The sequence below is a fragment of the Topomyia yanbarensis genome, chromosome 3, assembly GCF_030247195.1.
Source record: "Topomyia yanbarensis strain Yona2022 chromosome 3, ASM3024719v1, whole genome shotgun sequence".
NCBI classification, from domain to species: Eukaryota; Metazoa; Arthropoda; class Insecta; order Diptera; family Culicidae; genus Topomyia; species Topomyia yanbarensis.
The window spans coordinates 57,675,124-57,695,976 of NC_080672.1; the positions used below are offsets into that span (position 1 = coordinate 57,675,124).

A 20,853-nucleotide genomic window follows, 5' to 3' on the forward strand; every position below is an offset into this window, starting at 1 on the left:
GCCTTTCTCATTTGTCCAAACTACGATTCCATGGCTGGTTATGTTCAATAAAATGATGGAAATATATATTATATATTCAGTACGATTTGCACATACATACAATGGATCGACATCAAAGATCTTGGGATACTTTGTGTCGACACTGAAACATCGCTTGATCGCGGATCGAGGAGGAAGATCCGGGGGGTCCGGACCCTGCCGAAAATTTTCAACTTGTTAAGAAATTTTAAACTAGTTTTAATTTTAAAGTAGCAACCCCTCATTGCATGCTCCTACCTAAGCCTTTAAAGGTTAAAAAGTCGGTTGGCGATTTTTAGAGTGAAGTTTTGAAACCGTACATTCACTAGAAAAAAAGTTAGAAGGGAAAAACTTCAGTGTGTTCTATTTCATTGAGGTTAAGTCTCCCATCTGTCTATTGCACCCATATTCTATTGCACCGAACTACACCAAATTTTTGGTAGTTTTTTAAAAGGTAAAATTAACAACTTCTTCCATTCGTGCGTTTGCACAATGCTTTATTCACCGAAAACATGCGAAAAATTATTCACGCGAAAACGGTAAAGCGTACAGTAATGATATCTTCTGGGATGTTGTACGATGATCCAAGACCTTCATTTAAATGATATAGCTATAGTGATTAATCCCCTTGAAGTAAGATATTTGCTGCAATTGTTTTCAAAGTTTGAAAAATACAATGAAATCTTGAGATAAGTTAAAGAACTTGTTTTTGCGAACATCTTGCAGGAATCTCTATTTATAGTACAATAGAAGCTATTGACCGTTGTTTGTGAATGATCCCTAAATTTTCCTTTCAACGTGACCTCTTACATATCGTAGTTAAAGCTTCAGCATGTTTCAGAAAGTTGTTTGTCTTATCAAGACATATCTTTCCAGAAGATATCAATGCTCTATCTCTTGAGACATAGAAGTTATTGGGTAATTTTTGGTAAAATAAGCGAAAGTTAACATTTGGACGGGCAGAAACGGACTGCCAGCTCTAGTTGCAATTAGAAATGCTACATCAACACTATGTAATTGAATAGAGTTCACTTGTCTCTTGTTGTCTCCAGTAAAGTTATAGATACTTAAAAACAACTTTTGTTTTTCAAGACATGGCCCATATTTCCGAAAATACTAGAGATAAGAAAAATTATGTGTAAAACAAACTTGTGTATTTTGACGACTGAAATAACTTCGTAGAATATATGAAACCTGCAGGAATGATAATTGAAAAGATATTTAAAAAAAATAATTTTAGGGATCATCCAAATATAACGAGCTATAACTTCTAAAGCGTTTAAAGAAGAGACTTCCTGTATTCAGCAAATATATTTAATAATGCAATCCTCAAAAATTCTCTAAAGACCTTAGCTCACTTCTTTTACAAAAATATAGTTTAAAAGGCCCACTTATAGGAGGATTAATCACGAAAATCATAGCAGCAAATGACAAACTTCTCTATTTTTGATTAATAGTCCAAAAATACTATGCTACATTTCTGCTTAGTGGACGGCAATTTTGGTAAAAGCTATTTTTTCTCCATTAAGGAGAAAATTGTTTAAAACCATCTTTGCGCGTGAAGAGCACGAAACCTATTATTAAATTAGTTATTGAATTTGCGTTTCAACTTCGTCTCATCAGAATCCGACGCTAATTTAGTTAACGGACTAAATACTATTGACGTAAACAAACCAATTACTTTGAAAATACACAAGATATGTCATTGATGTAATATAGAAAGTTGTTGATAATTCAAACCCTTTTACGCAACACACCGAATTTGTCAAAATGATATTTAAAAAGTTATCGTAATATATTGGTCCACAAATAACCAGCGATAATATTGAAGATATTAAAGACTTTGTGTCTTCAGCAAAGTTGTTGGCAAAAGCTTGCCCTACAACATTGCCATAAACATAATTTTAATATATACATTTGCAAGAAAGTTGCTAAATTTATCTCCCTTTTAAGGAGGTACATCATTAAAATTATAACATCATATCAAAGGGTTTCTAATGTCCAAAAATCCACAGAAGATCTCATTGACCCAAAGTTAACGGTTTAGTCGTAATTCATAGATTTTGGCAGAAAAAACACTGTGGCTTACTATGATAGTTTATGTTAAAAGTGTAATTGGTATACAGTAGGATTCGGTTTTGGTAACAATTTTATTTTTTTCAGTTCGGATTTTCAGTTTACCAATTCAAAAATGTTTCAAGGATTGTTAATAATATGTGAAATGGAATGAGATGAAAAAAAATAAGCAAATTCAGTCGTCGCCCAGTAGTTTTCTCACAATCTTCGCGAACTTCTCGAGTGCAATGTTTTCTTCGGCCCACTGGACGTCTAAACTCGAACAATTCACTGCATGGTAGTTTTGATTTCGCTCCTGGGGCTGTTATCTCTTCTTTCTGAAAATTATTGAACATTTTTGTTTAAAAAACAGCTGTTTTAAAAAGTAAAGAAATTTATTAATTCTCTTTAATTAACCAATCGTTGATCTTTCAAATGGAATTGACAGATTGAAAATCGAATTGCAATGCTTGAAGATATTTAGGTTTGAAGAAAACCATTTTTGTTGTAAAAATCACTTGCAATCGTTGAAACAAAAGGGATTGAGTGCTTTGAACGTTCACATGTGTTGTGTGAACCTTTTTGATTTTTTTTTTGCATTTAACTAGTGCCAATTTGGGTGCTAGTTTAGATATATCGTCTGACTAGACATCCAGATGGTGCTAGTTACCAACGAGATGAATTCGAAACACAAAAAATAAAACTTAATTTAAGTTAGGTTTTGTGCTCTTAATGCGCAAAGTGATTTAATCCAATTTTCCCTTAATATTGGGAAATAATATTGCATAAGTCGATTAAAATTAATATTTGGTAATAATTAAGCAATAAAATGCACCCAATTGAGCACCCAAAAACCGGTGGAGAGTTATATACCCTCTCTTCAACCCCACGAACAGATCGCAATAAAACAGCAACATCCGCGACGAGATCGACAGCCACGATCATAATTTATTTCATCTTATTTCACTCATCATAGTAGCTCATTAGGCCGCTCCAAAACGGTTACCAGTGTGAATGAAATGGAACTGTGCCTGTCCTTGCCCGTCGTCTACCAGCTCATCTTTTGCCTCCAAGCAGGCCAAGCAAAAAGAAAGAATAAACTTTAAACGACTCATATCGGCCGTTTTCCCCTGTACACACGATCATTCGATTCGGATCGTGCACCAGAACGGGACGGTGCAAGATTTTCCTTCCCGTTGTAGGCAAATCCTGCTCGTCTTTGTCTTGGTCGTTTTTCGTTTTGGGTTTTCTCTTTCCCACCCTCGGAGGTCTGCTCGGTCGGAAAGGAAGCGCATTTTCAATTTCGCTCTAGTGATCGCAGTAGACAGAGGTGCCCGGAGTTAGTTCTGCAACGTTTACTTGAATGATTGGACGCGAAAATACCGGTGTGATGCGGGCGCGTATTCAGAACCGGCTACCTTGATCATCTTGTTCAGCAGTGCTTGGGAATATCGAGTGTGGTGAATTTTGTGTGCTCAATTAACGGTGGAATTCATTCAATCTATTTGACCAATTAAATCTTAATCGATGGTGAAGCTGAGGTGTTGATTCAGTGTGAGTGCCATGTCTGTGTGTCCAAATTCGCCCAGGTTAATCCTGGATATTAGCAACAATCAGTTTGACAATCCTGAGCATCCAGCTGGTGTAAGTGGGGTGATTGAACATTCACCGAAAATGATAAAGGTGGAGTCCTACGAGAATCTGGATAGTTCCAGCATGAATCATCATCAGCATCATCAACATCTTCATCATCATCATCAGCTGGGACCGCATCCACATCACCCACAGCTAATGCAGCCGACGCCGGATTATTCAGCTATGGTATCTTCCCAGTCATCCGTCCCATCTACCATCTACGTCTACCAATCCCCTTCGATTGTAACGACTCACGTCGTTCCGGTCGTCGATTCCCTGAACGTCCCTCGTGGTGACATTTTGACGCCGACTTCAAACGCTGCCATAGTCTGTAAAAAGCGGAAACTCGACGCCGACTACGATTACGAGTTCGATCAATCATCGCTCAGTCCCACCGGCCATGACAAACGGACGCGCTACGATGGCAACGGGTACAGTTATACCCCTGGGGACTACATTCCTGCCAACAACTACGTCGTCATTCCGGAACTGGCCAATATGAATGACGATCCTGCTAAAATGATTCACAGCGGACAGGTGTCCTACACGGATTCAACCCACTATGGGATCTACTACCAAAACGACACACCATGCAGCATGGAACAGGACGCCTCCTCCATCTCGGTGTCCTCTAGCCCAATCAAACCGGAAGACTCGATCTACCTCACAAATCCTCCACCTTCCTCCTGTATGATTACAAGCACCATTCAATCCGTTCCCACCCCAACATCCTCGTCGCATCTCTGTAGCAACTCATCGCCATCATCCTCGGTAAGCACGATCACCACCAGCACCACCACCACTGGTAGCAGCAGCTCCGGCCATCCGGATGTTACCCCTAGCGACGAAAAGTCGCACATCCTGAAAGTCAACGGAGGCAAAAAGTCCCGTAGTAACAGGATCCGCAAACGGCACATCCGGGAATCAATCAGCTACGAGGAACTGCAAACCCAACGGGTTATGGCAAACGTTCGGGAGCGGCAGCGGACTCAGAGCCTGAACGAGGCGTTCGCCTCGTTGAGGAAAATCATTCCAACCCTGCCGAGTGACAAGCTGAGCAAGATTCAGACGCTGAAGTTGGCATCCAGGTGAGTCCAGGGGGATTTTCTATGTGAATGTTACCATTGTCTTGGAGTTGTGGGATGACGAAATTGTGATGATTGTTTTTGGATAAATGGGTATACATGAAGTGGGTAATAGTTCTTGATCAAAACAAAAAATGGAAGCGGACATTCGAGGAAATATTATTTTGATTTAGTCCCCATTTAGTCCTTCTTTTGACATTGGTTGTTTGTCGATTCAATTTCTTTTTAATGTCCCAAACTTACATTTTTTCCGCAATGAAGCCCACTAAAACTACCACAGATAGTGTGGACACACCCAGTTTTCAGTGAAAGTAATACACAATTGAAGATTTTATGTTCACATTTTCAACAAAATCAACAAGTCCACAATAAACAATTGTTGATAATTTAACTTCTATTAGATATGCTGTCACTATTATAGTAGTGCAACAGATCAGTGTTGCCAACATTGACTAACTAGCTGTTGTGCCTACGTCAATGTCCAAAATTCTTCGTCTGGTTGAATATCAGGGAAAGTAACATTAGTGGTGGTATACCATTCTACCAATAAGTTCACGTAATGACAAGAGGCATGATCTGGTCAGAAGACAATAGGATCCTCGTGCCTTCGAAACAAGGATAGAATTCGTTTTTGTCTGACATTCCTTGATGTATATTTAGCCGTTCTTCGTACCGGTCGTAATGAAGGGTTTTGCAAAATCTTATCACAGCCACAACTAGTTTACTAAACATACATCAACATCTTTCCGCAATGAAACCCACTACCAATTCTTTTATTTGATCAATGACTCGAATGGATTATTTCTTGCCATACATTCGACAATAATAACCGGAATCATTCTTGTAAGATGTCAAGGGCCGCTTTCCATGTTTCCGAGACAAGCTAGCTTAGATGTTAGTTTTTACCTTTTTCCTATAGAAACGATATGCAATCACTCTGAAAATAGACTTTCTAACCGAGGTTCAGAGGGCCTGATCTTGTATAATATTCAACTCGGTTCGTTGAGATCGGCAAATGTCTGTATGTGTGTATGTATGTGTTTCATAATGTCACTCATTTTTCTCAGAGACTGCAGAATCAATTTGCACAAAATTAGTTTCAAATGAAAGGTATACGCTTCCACAGCCTGCTACAGAGTTTTTAGTTGATCGGACGTCTGGTATCGGAGTTATGAGTTGAAAAGTACGGTCAAATTCCTATATGAACTGGTACCACCATGATAGACAAATGGAAGTACATTTAGAATGGGTGTTAAGTTAATGCCCCATCTATTCCTCAACGAAATCTTTACCTTACTGGTAATGCATTGGAGTTTTTCTTATTTATCCAAACTATGATTCCGCGGATAGTTATTTTCAATATAAATTTAACCATATCTTACATTGTTATTGCACTTAGCATCTACCGTATGCGTGAAATGGTTTGCTGCATCCACGAAATTCGACAACATTTGAAGAGAAACACAGCCACTTTTTACAATGCAATGAAGTTTCTAGGATCTCCTCAGGCCGCCCATCAGAAACGACAACACAACTTTGTTTGTTTTTCATACCCATTTCGTCGCTGTTGTGCTATCTTATGACAAGCGCCACTTAGCACGTTTCGAGAAAAACAATTTTAAAAGTTTTAAAGTTTTTATCTTGAAACTTATAGATGGTAGAAACAATTCAAAAAAGACAATTGATCCTTCTATTTATTCTGTATTAATCTCTCAAATATCATGTAAACCCGTTGATTATATTGCGAGTTTTTGTCAAAAATGTAAATAAAAGTCGCACTCGCACATGTCATAGATGTGTATTGATGACAAAATTTGTATGGTTTATCACAACCGTGCATAGGAAATTTTTCATAGAAATAAAGCATTAATTATTAATTTTTATTCATATATTTGGCTTAATTTACTCTATAAACAATCGGTGAGATGCTTTTTGAAGGAAATTAGTCACGGAATCTACACTGAACCTAAAAATCATTTAAAATTCATCTGAAAATACATATAATTATTTTCCATGTAGCTTTTCACATAATTTTTATGAGCAAACCATATAAATATTCGAGTGATTACATTTGATTACATTCATTGGACTAATTACATACATTTCATATGAATCGCCGTTTTAAGTTATTGGTTTTAGGTAATAGATTTCAAATCCAATACTTTATAAGTATTATTGATTGTGATAATAAAATTCATGTGATATTTTAATATTTTTATAACGTATGCGGAATAAAATTTGGACAAAATTCAAAAGGCAATTTTTTTGTAGAAAACCCTTTATTAAATATTCTCTCTATTTGAAAACATTTGTCAGCTTTTTAACTTAATGTAGAAAAAAAATTTGAGCTCATTCGAGAAGCTTTACAACAGTTTGCAGGAACTGTTTTGCAAAGGAGTCGAAACAATTGATGTTGGCATATTTTTAATTTCTTTCTTAATTTTGATTATCATTTTTGTTAGTTTTAGGTCGAAAATTATGAGCAATTACTCTTTGCTTCATATCAACCCCGAAAAATCTCATTTGGACGCAGTTGTGGTACAGTTGGAGGGATACCAGCCTTTTGTACAAAATATATACCATAATCCTTCAATGCGCCAAAAAAATTTTTTGGCATAATAGCTAAGTGCCAGATTGGGCGTTCGCTGCCATTTTGTTCACATGGTATCTCCTAGTGGGTCGAAATTAACACTGGATATTTGAAATGAGTGTGCCCAGAGTATGACGTTTAGTATGGTGCTTTGCGCAGGGTTGCCTTTTTGTTTTAATGCTGGAAGCGTTGTCCAAATTTCATTCCGCATACGTTTTGTTTTAGTTTTTATTGCACAAAATTATTGTTGTAGTAAACTTATTGTAAAACTATTAAATTGAAGCTTGAAAATGTTTATTTAACGTTACTAAATGCCAATCATCACTCCGTGTGGTCGAGGAGACGTCAGTATGAGAAGTCTACAATAAGTCGAACGTGTTGGGCGCTTAAAGAATAAATTCACATTCTGTAAATATAAACCCAAATGAATGGGATAAATATTGTATTGGTAATGTTTTTAGTATTAAACAATAAAACTTATATTTGTTCCAGATATTCTACCAAGAAATCCAAGTAGGTTAATATATTTTTTTTTTATTTCGTTTATTTGACACGGCTCATAGCGGTAGCTTAACGGAGCCGTGGATCTTTCATGTGTTTACAATATGTGCAAAATAAAAATAAAAGAGCAAATATTATTGATTACCCGTTGGATCTCGTGCGCGCAACTTTTTATTGCGATCAGAGACCTTCTTTCGCGGCTCGCCTACTGCGTCATGGGGATCATTTAATTCTCTTCTGTCTTGGTGCTCGCGATCAGATGTTCTTTCCTGCTTATTACCCTTACGGGTGACCAGTGTAAATCCGTCATCATTGTTTTTATCTCCTTCGCCGATATTGTTTGCAGTGGATTTTGGGGTGCTGGATGCTGCTTTTGCAGTTGTCAATATGGATTGAACAGCTGCCACAAATTTTGCAACCGTTTGTGGTTCGGGTATTGGTATTGAAAACTCTTTTTTGGGTTAGTTTTCCGTGGGTTCGTTGGCAATCGGTTGAGATGCATTCTCCTCTGTATCTTCCGCGCAAGGTTGTCCGTGGTGTGCTGTCTGATTACAATACTTGCACATAGGAGTTTGCCCCTCATGGGTGCATAACGTAGTTTGCTTCGCGGGTTTTAAGTTTTATAGTTAAGTAGAATGGGATAGGTTTTTCGATCCGCATCCTCACCACAAGAACACCGTTAGGTGTACCGGGGAAGAAATTTCTCCAGGTGTAACGGATTCTACTTCTCCGTATTGCGACATGTATTCTGCAATTAGATCAGGAGGGGTACGTGGTGATAGGTCATGTAGCTTTACATCTACATAGTCTTTTTCTATACACACGGGAATCTTAAGGTTGGACAGAGAATGCGCAAAATTCGCAAACGAAAAAAGCAGTTTTTTTCCACGCCGTATGTCAGATTTTCATAAAAATCAATCAGCGTATGTAGAATGTTGTTACAGTACTGCTGATTGATTTTTATGAAGATCTGACATACGGTGTGGAAAAAAACTGCTTTTTTCGTTTGCGAAGTTTACCCTTTCTCTGTCCAACCTTATTTCCAACTTTATCACTTTCAGCCACGTGCTTCAAGTTGTTCTGCAAAACGAAACGTTCAGCTTTGGCTAACGTGTTGAATGATATGTGTACTACATTGCGAAGATGATGATACTGGAGATACATAACCTCCTTGAGCCTAAGCTGCATCTTCACCTTCAGCAGGTATTCCACTTCACTAAAACTCAATCGTATTGAACAGAAATTAAAGTCAACGACCGCTATGTTGGGTCGGAGCAGAGTTTTTTCGTCAACTTTACTCATGACGGCAAGCATAAATTAAATGTTTCCTTTGTTCTCGAGACAATGCACACTAGATCGAGAGGTTGCTAGTTGTTGTTCACTTGGCTCGATTGTACGTCGGACTTGGGCAGAAGTAGAAAGTAGACTGTAGTAGGTTAATAATTGAATGATGAGTTTACCATTTTGAAACTGATTTTTTCATATCTGAAAATCATATATCATTGATCTGATACTACAGATAACGTTCATATACAATGTATCATATTGACAACAGATAATTATTTGTGTGTCATCATGAGTTGTATGTGTTTTGCATATAATTTTGTGGTGTAGCCATATTTTTATGAAATACTTGTTATACGTTTAGCGTAGCACAATGTCCAATTTGCAAAATCCACTTGAGAAAATAAAAAATATTAATAATTGTCGAAGCTATAGCCATTTCCGCAAAACGCGTTTTGCGTTTCTCATATAGAAAGGTTATGCAATTGCTCCAAAAACCAACCTTCTAACGGAGGCCCGGAGGGCCGAGTGTCATATACCATTCGACTCAGTTCGTCGAGATCGGAAAATGTCGGTGTGTGTATGTATGTGTGTATGTATGTGTGTATGTGCGGATATATTAACAAAATGTCCACATCGTTTACTTGGAAATGGCTCAACCGATTTTCACAAATTTAGTCGCGAACGGAAGATACAAGGTTCTCATCGGCTGCTATTGAATTTTATTTAATTCCGATTTCCGGTTCCGGAGTTACGAGTTGAGGAGTACGGTTACATAGAAAATCTTGTTATAATTTGTCCACATCGGTTTCTCGAAATTTTCTGAACCGATTATCACAAACTTAATCTTAAATGAAAGGTACAACGTTGCCATCGGCCGCTATTGAATTTTGTGTGGATTGGACTTCTAGTTCCTGAATTACAGGATGATGAGTACGATCACGCAGAAAATCCCGATTTCAACGGATACTGCGATTAATGTATAAAGGTGAGATTTTTTTTCAAAAATGTGACCACAACTGCTTGGATTTGCAGTTCTATGTCACTAACAGTCATTCAAAGTCTATTTGACCACATTGACCACCATCGACGGATCCGGAAGCCCAGGCGGAAGTATCCAAGAATAATAATTACATCGGTTTTTCGGAGATGGCTAGGCCGATTACACCAAACTTAAATGAAAACTTTTACTACCCCGTAAACTGCTATTAAATTTAATTCTGATCCGACTTACGATTCCGGTGTTGCAGGTTGTAGCATGCGGTCACATAGAAAATTCCGACTCCAAACGATACCTCGATGAAGGCAAAAAGGTAAAAATTTCGCTAAAATGAATATATCTTTGTGTCAAACAACTTGCATTAGCCGTTCTAGGTCACTGACGGCCAAACGAAGTCTCGTCGACCGCATTGACCATCACAGACAGTTCCGGAAGTGCCCCGGAAGAATCGCCACCTATAAAAATTAACAAACACACATCAGTTTATCGGGGATGGTTGGGACGATCTTCACAACTTAGTATCCGGAAATATAGAACGAACCCTTTGGTCACATATGAAATTCCCACATAAGCCGGAACAATTTTTTTCTTAAGGAGACTACATGAAGTTTCAGAAATCGAAGCATCGTACTTTCGATGCCAAATATCTCTAAAATGCATGAAACGACTAGATATTGTGGAATGTCGAATTTTTTTTTGGCTGCTATTGAATTTTATGTCGATTTGAATCCGTTTCCGGAGCTACGGCTTTAACCCACAAAAAGACAAGGGATCTCAGAGGTCCGGCTAGTTACTGTTCTCTAGTTTCAATTAACTTGTAATTTGAAATACAAATGATCGAATGTTTTCGGGACTTCGATTCTCTCACTGATAAAACGACAAAAAAGAGGCTTACGATTTCGTTGGGTCCTATGAGTGATACTTATTGAAGTCACAATTATAAGAGTGCGACCACACATATAAACTGATACCACTATAACAGTCTAAATCACTAATGACACCCCAAAGTCGCTTTGACATTGGCCATACACCTAGAAAAAATCGTGTAAATTTACGTATCCCGACCCCGGCATATACGCGCATCAAAAATGACTTACTTTTAAGTTTGATTTTAATTTAACATGACGCTGTATTTCGTAAATCACGTAATTTTACTCCACATATAGCGTTTGTTCTGAATGACAGTAAGTGTAATTCTATGTCATTACGCATGTAATGTATATGTTTCATGTGAAATTAAAAGGAGCACGGTTATATTTCGTCATTTCGTGAATTACGGTTTGTTAAATTCTATCATGCTTGCAATTACGTCAACGATAAAATTCATTTTTTTATATGCATCTACGACGGTTCCTGAGTTCACAGAAGTAGGAACTGAATAAGAAAATTTAAAAATCGAATTTATATTTTTGATGCCAAATGTCTTTAAAATGCATGAAACGTCGAAATTTGATGAAATCTCGAAAAAAAAAGTCGACCAAAATTGACTTTTTTGTATTTTGGCAAATTTTCGCTTTTGCTTTTCTCACATATAAAGGTTAAGCAAACACTACGAAAATCGTCAACCTAATTTTCTTTCGACTGACATAGGATTTATGGATTTTACAGGAGCGTAGCTAGGGAAGTAAGGAGGACATCAGGTCCGGCGAGTGTGTGTAGGTGCAAAGTGTATTAACCCTAGAACGTTGCACTGGGGTACAAATGTACCCCACGCCTTCTTTGGAGCCGTGCGAAAACAAGAATTCGGTATTTACCGACCTGGGACCTTCATCATAATTCAATTTAGAGTTCCTAGTAAGAGTAGAAAAAGGTGGTTTGCTTATAGCCTTTGTGGAAGCAGATGCCAAAGTTGGCGTGGGGTACAATTGTACCCCAGTGTACGGTTGCCGTTAGTGTTTCGTCAGATTTCGTGCTGTCAGTGGAAATGTGATTCGTGACAATACCAGTTTAAATACTGGGTTTTTTTTTTATTTATTTCGTTTATTTGATAGGCACAAATGCGTTAGCTTGGCGGTGCCAAATGCTTTTGTTTTTACATTTTGGATATCTTAAAACTAGGAGGTTACAATGTTGAAATATTTTTTTTTACAAAGGAAAAGAAAGTTTACAGCTATCTTAAGACTAGAAATAAGATTCAATATACAAAAGAGGGCCAAAAGATTTTTTTATGAAAAAATTTAAAACAAGGGATTCACTTTGATATACAAGAGGGGGAGTAATAGTATTTTACGAAATATTTTACGGTTATCTTAAAACTAACAATATAGTTTAGTACACAAAAGGGGGAACAAATATTTATGAGAAATTTCACAGAAATCTTAAAACTATTCAATTCTATTTACAAGATGGAGGTCAAGAGTTTCAATAAAGAGTAAAAATTATAGCTATCTTAAAACTAGGAATACAGAATACTAATTTGAATTTTTTAACTAAAACTTATGCTTGGTCAAGATATTCAAAGGGTGGCTTATTTCCGCATCAGTGTAGCAGCAGTTGTATCAAGGACAGGGGAGAGACAGGGAAAGAAGAGCAAAACTTGCAACTTTCGCTCGAACGGCGGGGGGGGGGGGGGGAGGGAGATCAGCGTATCAAATTTGCGCCTCAGTATAGTAAGTCGTCGAGTACCGGATTGGCGGATGGTATTCTTCGGACCCGCGGGGAATCCTTCAAAAGTCATCGGACCTCGAGTCGCTCTCGCTTCAGTTTCCTTCTATGCAGGCGTAGTGGTAAGGGCGATGGCGGTTACATAATGGCACTCTGGAGCTGATCGGTTCCACAAGGCAGGAGGAAACTCTAAAAACGAGAAATAAAAGAGAGGGGCTAAATTGGGATATTTATCGTTTTTATGAAGGTATAAATAAGGGACATATAGGGGAAATCCCGAGTTGCCAGCATATCTCGGACTGGTACATTGGGTGGTCTACCTCGGGCCCGAAGGGATTCCTTTAACTGAGACCTGGCGTCACAATACCCGGCGCACACCCAGACAACGTGTTCGATGTCGTGATAGCCCTCGTCACAAGCGCACAGACTACTCTCCGCAAGCCCATAAATACTGGTTGTTTTATTGCGTAAATTACAACTAGTATTATATGATCGTTTTGAAAGATTTATTTAATTTATTTAATTTCATTTTGAAGCAGATCAAAAAATTGTTCTCATTTTTGCTGATTTTTATTGTTTTATTGTTTATATTTTATAGTTTTTCAAAGCAATGGTTCGCAAGTATAATTCGCGTACAGTAACCGCAGTAACAGTAACGTTGCGTGTTACCAATGTATTACTGGTCAGAAATAGTTTTTCATTTCAATTTCCACCCCATTTCGTGGTATTTTCCAAAACACGATTTTTAAACTTTCACTCTTCAAAATAATTGCACTTTTTCAAAAATATCGAAATTCCTTTTTTTACCATTTCAAGACCATTCTTTGAATATTTAAAATCATTTGATTTTTTTCAAATCGGTTCGAAATTCGCAAAATTATAGTATAGTATAGTAGATTTTTTCACTTTTTATTTTGTTCAAACCAATTTATGTATCATTGATTCAATAAAATCCTTACTTTCACTTACACAGCTGTTCGAAATTTAAAAACGAAGGCAGTGATGTATTATACATTTCTTTTTGTTTGCATTTTTACCTGCGAAAAATTCGATCAAACGCGTGGGGTACATTTATACCCCAGTGCAACATTCTAGGGTGGAAAACGCAAGTGCAACGTTCTAGGGTTAAGAATGTAATAGACATTTCCACAATTATATTGAACATAATCGGTCATGGTCATAGTTTGAAGAAATGAGAAAGGCACAATTGCACCGTTAGGTGGATTAAAACAGGTTTTTTTTCTAAAAGGTTTGCCGTGACTACGATTCCAGTCCAACAGCTCAACAGAAACCATCAAACTAAAAACAATTCATTAGTAAATATACCTGCGGTGTCCTTGAAAGATCGATTTAAAAAAAATCTTCTTTTTGGAAACGGGGACGATTTTTCCACAAAAAAAACACTATTTTCATCTGAAAAAAATTCATAACAATAATACGAAAATTTTGACGAGAAAATGGAATCGTTCAAGGACACGGCAGTTAAATTACGAACAAGTCAAAAAAAATGTTTTGAGATCGGTTGAAAACTTTTCCGGCAATCGTAGTCACCGCAAAGACGGTTTTGGGAAACATGATTTCGAGATAATCGCGTTTAAAGTTTCAAGTATAAGCAACACCTCCATAAAGTAGCAAGATGAAAAAAACGCTATAACTTTGCGTCCACTGCTCCGATCTCTATAAAAAATTGAGATAACATGCTTAAGAACCTGAGCTTTACGATAGAAGAATAAAAAAAAATTCTATTTTTTGGCCGACCTCAACATATATAACCCCTTAATGGTTCTGATGGTTAAAGTTTTCGATTTCTTTTACAAAATTTTGGAATTCGATCAATAATTTCTTTTCTTGTACATATATCGAGCATGAGTTACAATACAACATTGACATTTTACATCTTAAAATAATTTTCAAATTTCTCATGCCCATGTGGATTACTTAGAATTATTTAAAAAAAATGTCGATTTCGGAAAAAAAAAACCTGTTTTAATCCACCTAGCGGTGCAATTGTGCCTTTCTCGTTCCTCTAAACTATGGCACGGAGGCTTTTTATGTTCAACATAATTGTGGAAATGTCCATTACATTCTTAGTACACTTTGCACTTATACACAATGGCATGCCAGCCACGAACTTGATGAGCTACGTGTCGACGGTGAAACACTTGAAACAAAAAAATATCATACTCCATTAGCCTAATCGGCATTAGATCAATGTTATCTGCTTGCTAACTCATTTCGTCATGCGGGGGTGGGTATGTGAGGAGGGCGAAAGTCCCATGAATGAACGACTCCCCAGCTTAAATTGGTATGCTTTGTGATATAGTGGTGGTTTAAAGATGATGGGGTTGAAAGGGAGGGGTATGAGGGCTGGATGGGGTGGTGGTCTGAGGGGTGATTTAAGGAGATTTTTAAAGGAGGGGAGTGAACAGTAGAGGGGGGGGGGGTAACCCCTCTCCGTAAACCATCAACTACGCCCCTGTTAATATCCAGAAACCTTATGCGAGTCGAAAAAAAAATTTGGCCGGGATTAGGTTGACGTTTTTCAGAGTGATTGCATAACCTTTCTATATGAGAAAGGCAAAAATGTGCCAAAATCCAAAAAAGTGAATCGTCGTCAAATTTTTTTCGAGTTTGCATCAAATCTCGACGTTTCATGCACCTTGAACACATTTAGCATCAAAAATAAAAATTATTTTTTTAAATTTTTCCTATAGTTTATATGAGAAATTTCTGTGTGGCCGCACTCTGAAACCCGTAATTCTGGAACCAGAATTCCGATCGATCCAAAATTCAATAGCAGCCGATGGGAAGGTTGCACCTTTCATTTGAGACTAAGTTTGGGCAAATCGGTCCAGCCATCTCTGAGAAAAATGAGTGACATTATTTGACACATACGCACATACATACACACACACATACACACACATACACACACATACACACACATACATACACACATACAGACTTTTTCCGATCTCGACGAACTGAGTCGAATGGGATATGACACTCGGCCCTCCGGGCCGGGATTAGGTTGACGTTTTTCAGAGTGATTGCATAACCTTTCTATATGAGAAAGGCAAAACGTGAGTTAGCCCATTTTGGACACCAGCTTTTCAGTTGTAAATTTGTTGATTCAGTGTTGCGAAAGCATTTCATTATTTCGGGGGTATTTTTGGAGAAACCACTCTTTGCGCGTAAAGGGCACAAATCCTAACTTAACAAAGTCATGGGTGCGTTTCGACTTTGCCTCATCAGAAACCGACACTTATTGGCGGTGGTCACCTATTTTCGTGCGCGTCCCTTATCACCTATTTTATAAGGTGATTCATCAACAGTGCTATCTTTGAAAATGAACTATCCTGGTTATTCAACTAATTTTTCCGATCTTATTTTATTGTAAATAATTAAGTAGTCTTCATTTTATTATATTCAGAATTGCATATATTCTGTCGTATGTAATTTTAAATGTTCTTTGATTTGATGACATTGTAAGGGAACACGTATCCGCCGTTTGATGCCAATCGAGCTGATATTTCTTTGGACTGATCAAACTAATTTCTTTGTTTGTTCAGTGTTTATTTGACCAACCAGGAAACTAATCCACTGAGTATTGAGGAATACGCATGATCTTGCCTGAGTGAAATGATGACTGCTGAATCATATATGAGGGTGGAGAATTAACAGTTCGCAAGAAGAATTAGAAGCCAGTTACCAATTTGCAGCAGTCATATGATATGACTCATATCAGCACGAAGAACATACGCTTCATTGTCATATTTATTGGCTTACTTTTAGTCCAATAAATCATACAAATTAATTCAAATTAATTGTTCTCATTATATCGAATACTTTCATTTGCTTTGAAGTAGTACATGCACTATATTATTGATTGTCATGTTTACCATGAGTATACAAATATTCTAGCTTGATTATTGACGTAAAAGGTGACAGGTTAGTTTCTTTTCGTTCTTATTGTTTTCAATCTTGTTCTAGTAATTAGTGTAAAAATTAGCGTCTTCGATTATATATTCGACATAAAAAGCTGGTCGTTTCAGGTATTTCGGTAGTGCTTATTTTAAACCGTCTTTAAGCACTAGCGGCGTTAGTTCAGTGAGCCATTTACGCGATCTCCGGAGGAGTAACAACGCGCGCGAATAATACTCGGTACCTTATTCAATTGTTCGTGGAAAAAGAAACCAATATATAATTGTCATTTTTTGCTATATAAATACCAAATTTTATTTACCATGAATAGCGCTTGCATTGCGAAGTCTTCAATTACATAGGTATTAGCGCATCTATTTCGACAGATCAATTGAGACGCTAAGACTTTTCATAATATTGAATTCTTTTTCAAATATCGTGTTTCGCCGGAATAAAAAAACAAGGAATAATAAAATTGTTCACATACCGTCTGATTCTATTAAACATACTCAACACTCCCGACTTTTGGAAATACGGAGTTGAAGTTGCTTTCTTGCAAACAGGGCATTTCCAAATTAATTCAACGAACGACAAATCAATCAAATTCTTGGCAGCCGGCTGCCCAGAGCAATAAACACATGATAACACTTATGGGAGTTGCATAAATCGTATCACTTATCAAGGTTATTCCAGGTTTGTGTAACTCTTTACCCCATCCTACTAACAAAAACTCCTTCCCGTGGCAAACGTGGAGATGCAGAGGTATACACGGTCTCCATAGCAACGTTTGCTACACTAACATTCCTTCCTAAATTTCAACAAACTCTGCAGCATCTGCAACCAGTTCGAAACCAGGGCCTAAAATTCTCATACCCATTCAATGAACGATGAAATTCACTGAATTCACCTTCGTCTTTTCGCTGCCTCCTTCGTTACTAAATTCACACAAAGCAAAACAATAAAGCCAACGCCCCTTCTTCTTTCGATTCTATGGAAGCGAGTAGCAGAAGTAGTGACTTTCGTTTTCCTATGACAATACTAAAATTTAATCTCGTTTTAATTTCAAATCAGTAATTTTGATTTTTATTTTAATTTTCATTAAATGAAATTATAGCAATGTGCATCATAAAATGCAACTAGAACGCCGCAAACACAGGAAATATGCACACCAATAGTGCTTCAGTCGTCCAATATCATCGCTAGCTTGTAATTCTCCCAAATCGAACAACAACAAATAAATATCGTTACTAGTTTCTTTTCGTTTGGCCAGCGCTATGTGCAATATCGAAGAGACTAATGTCGCTCTCAATTTCGAAGCGAAAACGAATGTGTGGAGAAAATAATGAAATTGAATTTACCAGCATGCTTTGTCGTAGGCCGTTGTCTCATTTTCGGTTTCGTGGTTTAGAAAATAGCATCGCTCGCTTGTTATTTTCGTCAGATTTTGGTAAACGAAAAAAACATTTTTCGACTCTGTTCAGAACATTAATGAATATGTTTTATTGTTCTCTTGTTGCAACATTGTTAAGATTTAGACGATTTAAAACTAGTTACGGTTTGCTACCTGGGATGTGACAGCATGCCACAACTCGTAACTCCGGAACTGGAAGATGGATCGGGAAGAAATTTAATAGCCACACACACATTCATACATACACATATACATACACTTGGACATTTGCCGTACTCGATGAACAATTGCTATAGCTTTCTATTAAGAAAGGCAAAAAGGTATAAGATAAGGTAAAGAGCTAATTTTAGCCCCATTAGGCATCAGCATCTTTGCTTCGTTCCTAAGAAACTAAACTATGTTTTAATGTCTGGTTACGTTCAATATAACATTGTGGAAATGTCTATTAAATTCTTGTCACACTTGATAAGCATATGTAAGTGCACGACTGTCATGAACCTGATAAGCAACATGTCGACACTGACATACTTGAAACAAACAAATAGTATAATATTTATATAGCTTAATCAGCGTGAGTTCAATGTTGTCTTCATGTTAACTTCATGGTGGAGAAAGGAAGGGATATAATTAGTGATCTAGGCCTGCGAATCGAAATAATTTGATGTTAATTTCAATAGATCTTAAACCTATGAAGTATTAGGATTGTACAGGTTCATATGAGAAATTACTATGTGACGTCAATAACCAACCTGTAACTCCGAAACCAAAAGTCAAAACTGAATGAAATTCAACAGCAGTCATTGGGAGTATTATATATTTCATTTGAAAACAAGTTTGTAAAAATCGGTTAAAAGTTTGCTGGAAAATAGGTGTGACGTTCACTCGGGAACTTGGCGAGTGTGGTCAAAACTACTTTGATTGGCCATCAGTGATCTAGACCCGCAAATCCAAGTAATGTTGAACGTATTTGAATATGTATTACATCATTCGGACATCATAGGATTACCAGTTTATATGGGAATAGGCTGTGTGACCGCACTCTTCAACCCGTAACTCCGGAACCTAAAAATCAACTAAAAATTCAACTAAAAATTCAATAGCGTCTTATTGCAGCGTTATACCGTCCATTTGAAACTAAGTTTGTGCAGATCGGTTCAGCCATCACTGAGAAAATTGAGTGACATTATTTGACACACACACATACACATATATACACACATATATACACACATACATACACACACAGACATTTTTCGATCTCGTCATTGGTGGTGACTTCAACGCCTGGGCTGTGGAATGGGGCAGTAAAGTAACCAACACAAGAGGGTGTATCCTGCAGGAAGCTCTAGCGAAGTTAGACGTACGATTGTGCAATGAAGGCTCTGTTAGCACATTTCGGAGAGACGGGAGGGAGTCTATCATCGACGTCACATTCTGTAGTCCCTCATTGACGGCGAACATGGACTGGAGAGTATGCGAAACGTGTACGCATAGTGACCACCAGGAGATTCGCTACCGTATCGGTCAACGGAACCCCGCGGCAGTACAGAGAAGGGTGACCGGCGAACGAAAGTGGAAGACGAAAGCCTTCAACAAAGAGCTCTTTGTTGAGGCACTTCGGCCGAACGGCGGGACCGAGAACGTAGATGCGGCTGACCTAACAAGAAGGATTGTGGCGGCTTGTGACGCCACAATGTCGCGAAAACTGGAACCACGCAACAAACGGCGTCCAGCTTACTGGTGGAACGAGACGCTTAGTACGTTACGCGCTTCTTGTCTCAGAGCCAGAAGGCGGGCCCAAAGAGCAACGTCGGAACCAGCTAGAGAAGAGCGTAAGACAGTGTTTCGGGAAGCGAGGGCCGCTTAAAAACGGGAGATCAGACTTAGTAAGTCAGAGTGCCACAAGGAGCTATGCCGAGAAGAAGACACCAATCCCTGGGGTGACGCATACCGAGTCGTGATGTCGAAAATGAAGGGTCCGACGACGCCCGCCGAAATGTGTCCGAGCAAGCTGAAGATAATCGTCGAGGGTCTTTTCCCGAAGCACGATCCAACTATATGGCCACCGACACCGTACGGCGAAGAAGAAGGAACAAGCACGGATCGGCAAGTGACTAACGACGAGCTAGCAGAAGCATCGAAGCGCCTAAAATCAAAGAAAGCCCCGGATGGAATACCAAACGTGGTACTGAAAGCTGCGATCCTGGCATATCCGAACATGTTCAGGATAGTGATGCAGAAGTGCCTAAATGAAGGCAACTTCCCCGAAATGTGGAAGGTCCAGAAGCTGGTGTTGCTGCCGAAGCCAGGGAAGCCACCTGGCGACCCGACCTCGTACAGGCCCATATGCCTGCCTGCCTGGAAAGGATCATTCTTAACAGGTTGACGGAAGTCACGGAAGGTGAGCGCGGACTGTCCAAGATGCAGTTCGGTTTCCGCAAAGGAGCATCGACAGTGGATGCAATTCGGATAGTGCTCGAGAGTGCTGAGAAGTCATCTAAACAGAAGCGAAGAGGAGATCGATACTGCGCTGTGGTCATGATAGATGTGAAGAACGCGTTCAACAGTGTCAGCTGGGAAGCCATCGCTGCAGCGCTGCATAGAATGAGGGTTCCCGACTATCTGCCAGATCCTGAAAAGCTACTTTTAGAGCAGAGTGCTGCTGTACAAGACGAGCGAAGGGCAGAAGTCATTGCGTGTCACAGTGGGCGTTCCTCAGGGTTCCATTCTCGGTCCAACGATGGGG

General features: G+C 38.4%; 1 protein-coding gene across 1 annotated transcript in view; it reads left to right on the forward strand.

The window, feature by feature from the left end:
- The first annotated feature begins 3,402 nt into the window (after window positions 1-3,402).
- The window catches only part of LOC131692420 (protein twist-like), a 39,653-nt gene continuing 22,202 nt past the window's right edge, over window positions 3,403-20,853 (forward strand). Inside the window, exon 1 of the mRNA XM_058979457.1 lies at window positions 3,403-4,796. Within this exon, the coding sequence (XP_058835440.1) occupies window positions 3,637-4,796 (1,160 nt within the window). The 5' untranslated portion in view covers window positions 3,403-3,636. The remainder of the gene's footprint in view (window positions 4,797-20,853) is intronic.